The sequence below is a fragment of the Octodon degus genome, unplaced genomic scaffold (genome assembly GCF_000260255.1).
Source record: "Octodon degus isolate 3935 unplaced genomic scaffold, OctDeg1.0 scaffold00025, whole genome shotgun sequence".
In the NCBI taxonomy this organism is placed as follows: Eukaryota; Metazoa; Chordata; class Mammalia; order Rodentia; family Octodontidae; genus Octodon; species Octodon degus.
The window spans coordinates 4,504,439-4,512,467 of record NW_004524601.1 but is presented as its reverse complement, the minus strand read 5'-3'; the positions used below and the strand labels follow the sequence as shown (position 1 = coordinate 4,512,467).

At 45.1% G+C, this 8,029-nt stretch overlaps 1 protein-coding gene across 1 annotated transcript in view; it reads right to left on the bottom strand.

Annotated features, from left to right (window-relative positions):
• Positions 1-3,549: 3,549 nt before the first annotated feature.
• Positions 3,550-8,029, bottom strand: part of Stk17b (serine/threonine kinase 17b) — a 26,744-nt gene continuing 22,264 nt past the window's right edge. Inside the window, exons 6-8 of the mRNA XM_004628612.2 lie at positions 7,044-7,092; positions 6,339-6,518; positions 3,550-5,792 (exon numbers count right to left, since the gene is read on the bottom strand). Coding sequence (XP_004628669.1) covers positions 5,507-5,792; positions 6,339-6,518; positions 7,044-7,092 — 515 coding nt within the window. The 3' untranslated portion in view covers positions 3,550-5,506. The remainder of the gene's footprint in view (positions 5,793-6,338; positions 6,519-7,043; positions 7,093-8,029) is intronic.

Sequence of the window (8,029 nt, the reverse complement as noted above, 5' to 3'; positions counted from 1 at the left end):
GACAACATCAGCATGCGCCCAGGGACCAGGTCGGGTTCCCACTCCAAGATCCAGGGATCTCCTTGTTTCTTTCTGAGCCTTTTCCACACATTTCAAGCATTTCCCAACAGACTTAAGCATTTGCCAAGGAAACCTCAATGGGAGGACTTGGGGCTCCACCCGCTTTAAAGCCTGTCATATGCCTCCTCTGGTAGAAACATAATCTTCTGCCGTGAAAGAGAAAAATAGGGGCAGAAATGGTGAGTCAGAATCCCAGGGGTTGCCTGGCTACAGACTACACAGCGACCATCACAGATCACTAAGCACGATGCTCAGGGCTGCAAGTTCTGCCTGCTGACAACCTGAGGGACACTTGCGTTCCTCCCCTTTGCCGGCAACACACCGTCTCTGGCTGGCAGCAGCACCCTTGGTGACTGAGAAGTCGGTCAGCTATGCCCCACGCCCATGGCCTGCCCCACCCTCTTCCTCCCATGCTGCCCACAGACGATCCCAGCGCCTCTCCAGCCCAGGGCACCTAAAAGCACTCTCAAGCTGTTGTTCTCCGCACATGCTTCTCTGGAGCGATCCATGCCTGTGGTCACTTCCTTACTCTTTCCTAAGCATGCGGGCTGCCCTCTGGGGATGCTGTCACATCCAGTGGGCGCTTCTTCCTTCTTCCTCTTCCACACCTGCCTGAGAGCCACTCAGCACACAAGAGTCGCTTCTCCCTCATTCAGGACACTACTCTGCTGTGTCTCTGGCTTCTGCTCCCATCTTAATCCTGATAAAGGTAGGAGAAGCATTTAAACATCGCTGTGATAATCTAGATTGGGCTTAACCATCCACCTGCCCCACTGTCCGTTTCTCAAAGTTACTTTTTGTTGGAACACTCATTTATTTGCACACCACTGATGGTTGCTTTTGTGTTTCCAGGGTGGCACAGTTGTAACAGAAACTGTTCTGCTCCAGGTAGACTGAATAACTGGCTCTTCCTACAGCACGTGGCTGGCTATTGAAAGATGAGATGCTCTAGACACCCAGATTTGGATGAAGACTGTACCTGTAGGAATCAAGAGGACACAGTTGAAGCCGCAGTAAGGAGAGGGGTGTGCAAGTGCTATCAACCACAACCATGCATCATGGAGTCCACTGCGCCCGAGTCCACGGCCAAACTGTGAGCTTCCTTAAAAGTCTCTTGGCCATCTGTTGAGCAGTGTGTCTCAGCTGCCACTTCTGATATCTTTTAAAACTCTGTTATTACAAGGGAAATCACCTGCTTGCTTCCCAGTTTATGTGGCCTTTCCAGGGGAAAGGGCCTAGTAATAAAAAGCTATACTGAGAAGGGAGTTCAAAGATTTCCTGCGTCAAAGGCTAGAACAACTAGGAGAGTAAATTATACATCTAAAAACAGTAAGTTACAAAATGCTTAAAACAAAGGATGAAGTTTTTAAAAAAGCTCATTTTTCACCAGCAGGATCGCTGCTTTGACAATAAAGAGTTTTATGAGTTTTTTTTTTACTGGAATGTTGCTGATACCTGCCTACATGCCTTCAGCAACACGTTTTTGGGTTTTTTTTCTTAATTTTATTTATTTGCTTGTCAGATACAAAAGTTACATTTTTTGTTGTATAGGTCTTGCTCTATCTTGGTCTTAACCATCCAGCAGAAAAGTATAACCACGAGGTATAAAAAATAAAGGCATATTAATATGCTGAGCTGTAAAAGGCTCAAGTCAACAACTTCTGACATTGCCAGTCCTGTGGATAACCCACTACTATTATGGACTACTGGACTATATTGGATTATTTTGCTGAATTCACGCACCTACAATATTTGAATGGCAATAGAACACCCATCTCTGACAAGACCAAACAAAAGAGGGGGATATAAATAAAGGACCATTTTGTGGTGAAAAGGGAAAAAAAATCTATATCTATGTATGTGTGTATGTATATATACATATCTGTATATACAAAATAGGATGGATATGTAGCTACTTTCTTCTAGTTCAATGATAAAGATTTGTGCTGGTAGTATTTGGACAGGATATCATGTCTGCATCTGGCACGCTGAATAACTGTGAAGACAACAATATGCAATGTATTAATTATTGTGACTGTTCTAATAACCTGTTTTGAAACTGTGTCATTGCTATTTCTTTCTCAATAAAATTAATAAAGAAAATTTTATGTATTTGGTTCACGGTCTCACTATGCAGTTCAAACTTGTAGTTATCCTTCCGTTTTCAGCCTCCCCAGTGCTGGGATTACAGGCACAAGCCACCATGCCCGGAATGGGTTACTGGCTCAGTGCACTGAGGGTAGGGCCAGCATGGAATGCGGTATCGGGGATTGAACCCCGATCCCTGCGCTTGCCTAAACAGGCTCTTAGTCTGCTTAGCTATCTTGCGGACCCAGCAACATGGTTTTTGATTAAACTTCTATTATCAACTTTCTGATCGCAGTCTGGTCCTGGCCTTTCCGACCCCTGGAGGCAGTGGGCCGAGAGTAGCTAACCGCACCCTCTTGAATTGCACCTGTGCGGACCCCTGCCTCCAGGGACCGGTAGTAGGCACAGCGCTGGCACGGCAGCCCTTCCTCCTCGCGGCAGAAGGCACCTGGCGCCCGGAGCCCCCGGTCTGCAGCGCGCTCTGCGGCTCCCTCTCGCTGCTCTCGCTGCTGCACAAGGCCCACCTCTGCGGCAGCTCAGCTCCTGCTCCCGTCCTCGGCGGCGGGGCTCCCCTGAGGTCGCTGTCCTGAATCAGCCCAGAACTTCGGACGGGGAGCAGACTCTTCAGCGGGATTAGCCCTCGGCTGGCCTTCTCGTCTCCTGTCTTCTGCCCCATCTTTATTAGGATCTACCTTCTTTCCTAGCTGCTCTGCTCCCACAGGAGGGAGCTCCAGAAGGCCGACGGGGAGGCTCGCTGGAGCCTCTCACGTGTGTCCACCAGAGAGTCAAAGTCGATGGCGTCCCGGACCGCCCTGGCTCACGTTTCTTACTGTAAGGAAAAGACGACCCTACTCTGGCCGGGCCGGCCCCCGCTGCCCCCGGAGGCAGCAGCGCGGGTGCTCGCGGTTCCCTGTGGCCAACGCACCTGCGCACACCCGCGCACACCCGCGCACACCCGCGCTCCGCTCCAGGCCTGCGTGCCCTGAGCCTACCCTGCGGGCAGTCTGCATTTCAGCACCTGGTCACACAGTGCTCCTCGGAGCAGTCTCAGGGCTCCGACGGGCGTCCTCCTGTGGTCCGGCTGTCACGTTCAGAGCCGCTTTGCTTTCAAACTTGGGAAGGAAGGGTACGAATGCAGTCGCCTGCCAGTGAAGGCCCTTGAAGCTCCGTCCGTTTTCACATTTCACTGAAATGTTAGTGAAAACAAATTTACTTCTATAAAAAGACAGTTCTTATATTCTTTGTCCTTTCTTATTCTATTGGTTTCTTTATAATAAAATGACATTACTTCTGTGGAAATTTATACAACCCTGTGCATCCCATGAACTAAGGGAAAGCACACAATTTGATTCCTTTAGAGAAAAAGAAAGACTATAGAATAGTTTTAAGAAATAACTTATATTTCAAAATTCAACCATTTCTTCACTTTTATTGTTCATTAGGGTATAAATCCTGTAAAATTTTTAAAATGTAACAATGGTTGTTTAGGAGAGCAGTGGTTTCCTCCTTCTCTAATGGCTTGCTAAGCTTTACCTGAATTACTTAATACTGAAGACAAGAACCGAATACTTAAAAATAACTCAATTGTAGAAGCACAGCAGCTCACTGTAGTATCTGCAGTGTCCACAGGGCCAGCGAACGGCTCCTTCAAGGTCCGGTGCATCTATCTCTTATTCATGAAAAGAGAGCGCCTTTGGCACCTGAGGTGAGTACAAGCCAGGAGAGCGAAGACTGCTCAACAGACAGCTGTTTAAAGACTGTATTTGTCTATCTATATGTACACATATACATATACACGTGTGTGTATACACACAGTAGAAAAACTTTTCTTTGAAAAAAATGCAGGTGTTAAAAGAACTCACCATTTTATCAAAACAAGCCATGGGTATGAAACAAGAAAGCTCTCTAAAGAACTTGCAGTCACCACAACTCCCATACTGTATAGGTCTATACAATAATATCTGACTCAGAAATCTGCAGTGGTCTCTCTTTGTAATGTACAACACACAAGCTGACATAATTGCATGGTTATGGGACCACAGTTACATTTACATCATACTGTAGCAAATTTTTTAATGATTATCAGGTAGAAATACAAGTGCTCCCCACTCGCCCCGAATCAGGCCTGAACTAGTACGGGCTGCAACTCAGGCCCCTGTCCCCCTCCCGGCACAGAGCCTCCTACAGGCCCTGCAGAGAGTCACTCGGCCTCTGTGTGTGTGCACCAGGAATTTCAGACCAGAACTCTTCCTGTCACACTGGCCTTGCTACTGCAGATGTGGCCTTGTGTTGCTAGCCTAGGAGGTGGTGTGGCGTTTCCTTTCTTTGAGACAGGGTCTCACTATATGGTCCAGAATGGTCTTAAACTTGCTTAGGTAGCCCAGGCTGGCCTCGAACTCACAGTGAATCTCCTGCCTCAGCCTCCTGTGTGCTGAATTATAGGGGAGCGCCACACCTGGTTGTGTGGTTTTCTATGCATATTTTAGGGCCATAATGATGGGTCTGTATTTTTTTTTTTTGTACCGGGAACTGAATTCAGGACCTCACATTTGCCAGGCAGGCGCTGTGCCACCGAGCCATCTCCCTGGCCCTACGGGCTTATATGCTAGGCTCTAGGAAACATCAAAAGCTGAATAAGCTGCCTGAGTCTGTCAACATTTCCTCCCTCGCTCAACAGACTTAGCTAAGCACTGAGCACTGTCAGTTCCACCCAAGCGTCTTCTCCTCTAGCCATCCCAAGAATGCGGACTCGCTCGCTGCTCTGCCCCCCGAGTGGTGCGGGGAGCTCGCTACCTGGCTCCGGCTCTCTGTGCTCGAGGTTCACACAGCAAGTCACATGTGACAGAAATCGAAATGCAGCTTACTTGTAAGTGAAAACCACTCTCAGTTGTAAAACGTCCCTGGGGCATCTATATAGTACAGATTTGGCTGAACATTGATACTGTTCTCCTAAGCAAACTGTCAGCAGAGTCAGAGTGTGTGGCTCTCAGAGGCAGAACGCATTCAAATGCTTTGATTTTGCTCAGTAACAACCATTATATAACCCAAACCACTTTTTGATATGCAAAAATCTAAGTTCATTTGAACTTGAATTCATTCACTTACATGTGAACTCACATATATAATTTCAACTTTTTGTCATATATTTAAATATTTTTCTCTATGGAGCTTTCTCAAGACAGGAAATAATATTTTGCTAGCAATTAGAAATTTTGCATTTTTAAAAATGCTTCCTTAAAATTTCTATGCAAAAGTGCATTTACAACATAAACCTATCCATACGAAGCTGTGCCCACAGTCCTCACTGGAGTGGATTTCAAATTTCCAAGTCAGTCCCAAAGAGTCAGAGAGAAAAGTGCTAACACAGCAAATCCGAAACGAGTTCGTGGGGGCTGGGCAGAGAGTCATCGAAGCGAAATCTCTTGGAAACCATGCTGCCATCCTCTGGGATGTTCTCCTTGTCTTCCCGGTTGCCACAGGGTCCGCTACAACAGGATCGGGCGGCCTTCTCTTCGGAGGCCCTCACTGGATGGTCCTGAACTGGAGGGGAGGAGCTGCGAGTCTCTTCAGGGTGGATCAAGCCTCCAAAGTCCCACTGCTGCAGCCACGAGTGGGCGAGGCAGGTTTCTGCGCTGGGTCTGCTCCTTTGAAGAAAGCACCAGGGGAAAACCGGACATTAAAGGCAAGTTGCAAATGCTTTCAGTTTGATAGATTATAGACGACTTTTCAATAATTATGAGAATAACACATAGTCATAGTATAACATCAAAATAATGCAGCGGAGGCTAGCAGTGACAGCAGCAGCTGACGTTTATTGAGTGCTTAGTTTTATGCCGGGAATTCTATGTATATGTTTCGAATATTTTAGAATTATGAGAAACCAAGACAGTAGATATTATTATTAATTTTACTGTCATTGATGGCCAACGGAAGGATGCCAAGAGACTTGGGTTTTCCCAAACCCTCGCACCCTATAAATAGCACGTGCTCCAGGCAGGACCTTGGGGGCCACATCTTACAGGCTGGCCACTAGCCTGTGCCAACACTGGCAGGGAGATCAATCATCTTTCTACTGTATCTGAAATTTGAGCATATGTCTTAGGAATATGATACCACTTTAGAATGTACCTTTCTGAATAGGCACATGTCATTTTGCGATGGTACTGAAAGAGATTAATGTTATTACTTACTCTGGATTTTTCACTAGAAGTCTCTGGATGAAGTCTGTGGCGAGCTGTGAAACTGATGAAAAAGTTTCTTTTGAATAATCTACGTTAACTTGAGAAATGTTCAGATACGTTTCCTGATTGTCTTCTCCCACAAATGGTGAAGTGTGAGTTAGCAACATGTACGCTATTACGCCAACATTCCTAAAAAGCAAATAAGAGAGAAGAACTCAAAATTAATTTTTAAAATATTTATATAAGGTGCAATCCATATGCTACACATGCCTGTTCTTAAAACTGGTGCTTTTAAACTATGGATGCAGCTGCTTCTGACGGCACTGCGCCCCAGCAAAACCCTGCCGGGAGTGCACCTGGCCCCCCTTCTCTGCCGAGCCAGCAGCTCTGCCTGACTCCTCTCGGCCTCGGTCAGGCGCCCGCTGCTGAGCACCCGCCTTTCATCACAGAGCACAGCGCCGCACAGGCCTATTTTGTTCTCGTATTTAAGCAAGTTTTCCTCACCAAAAGGGATCTTCCTATGCGTTTCTGAGCCTCTGGTCAGCAGACTCAGTGTTATTTTAAAAAGACGGGCAGATCAATATTTTGCTGTGGCATAACAAGTGATACTTGAAAAAATCTTTTAAATGGAGTTTTCTGGTTTACATTTAGAATGAAAGAATGCCAGAATATGCACTATGCAATGCTGCTGCTGGGCAGCTAGTAGGATCTTACCACATATCTGTTGCTGTGGTGATGGGGTCGTAGTTCAGGATTTCTGGAGCTGAATGAGAATAAAATTTAAATTCAATACTGACAACAAATATTTCACACTAAATTAGAATTGTTTTTAATTTTGAAAAACAGATACAATATAAACAGAAATTTAACATACTTTTAATTTTCCTGTGATCAGACTACATATAAATATTGAACAAGTTATGACTATCTAAATGACTCATAAACTCTATTAATATTCAGAGTAACCTATCATTATGTAATTTTTAAAAACCAGCATATTAACAGTAACTTCAGGAAAAAATGAATAAAATAAAATTTTAGAAGGTAAAATATTTTTAAATTTTAGCCTTGTTTCTTTGTTAGGAATTAATTTCATTATTTTATTAGATTGAATTTAAGTTTTCTTTTCAGGGTAAATGAGGTTCTATACATTGATAATGACATTGTGAGCAAATTATGCTTCTTAGAGATGCCAGGCTTTCACGTAGATTAAATATTCCATTTAAACTGTTTCTTTTAAACTCAAAACCTAATTTGCTATGTAATTAATTTGCAGCAGTCTCTTCACTGGCCCCCAAAACCAGCAAAACAAATTTTCTAGACTTTCTCAACATTACCCTGTATTTCAGACTGTCACAGGGCCAGCCAAATAGCTCAGCAGATTAAAGTGCCTGCAAACAGGCGCAGGGCCAGGGGTTCAATCACCGAGCCTGCCATGCCAGCCTTGCCCTGGGGGCACACTGAGATGGCAATTGAGACTGGGTGTGGTGATGTGCACCTGTAATCCCAGCTCTTGGAGGCTGTAAACAGGAGAATCACTACGAGTCCGATCCAGTAGTGAGACCCTGAATACCCTGTAGACCCTTCCCCCCACCCCCCAAAAAAAAAATCAGACTGTCACATCCAGACTAGGACTTATGACTGAAAAATTATTTTTTCTTGTTTTAAATATGGTCACCTAATTTCTCCTAAACAAATTT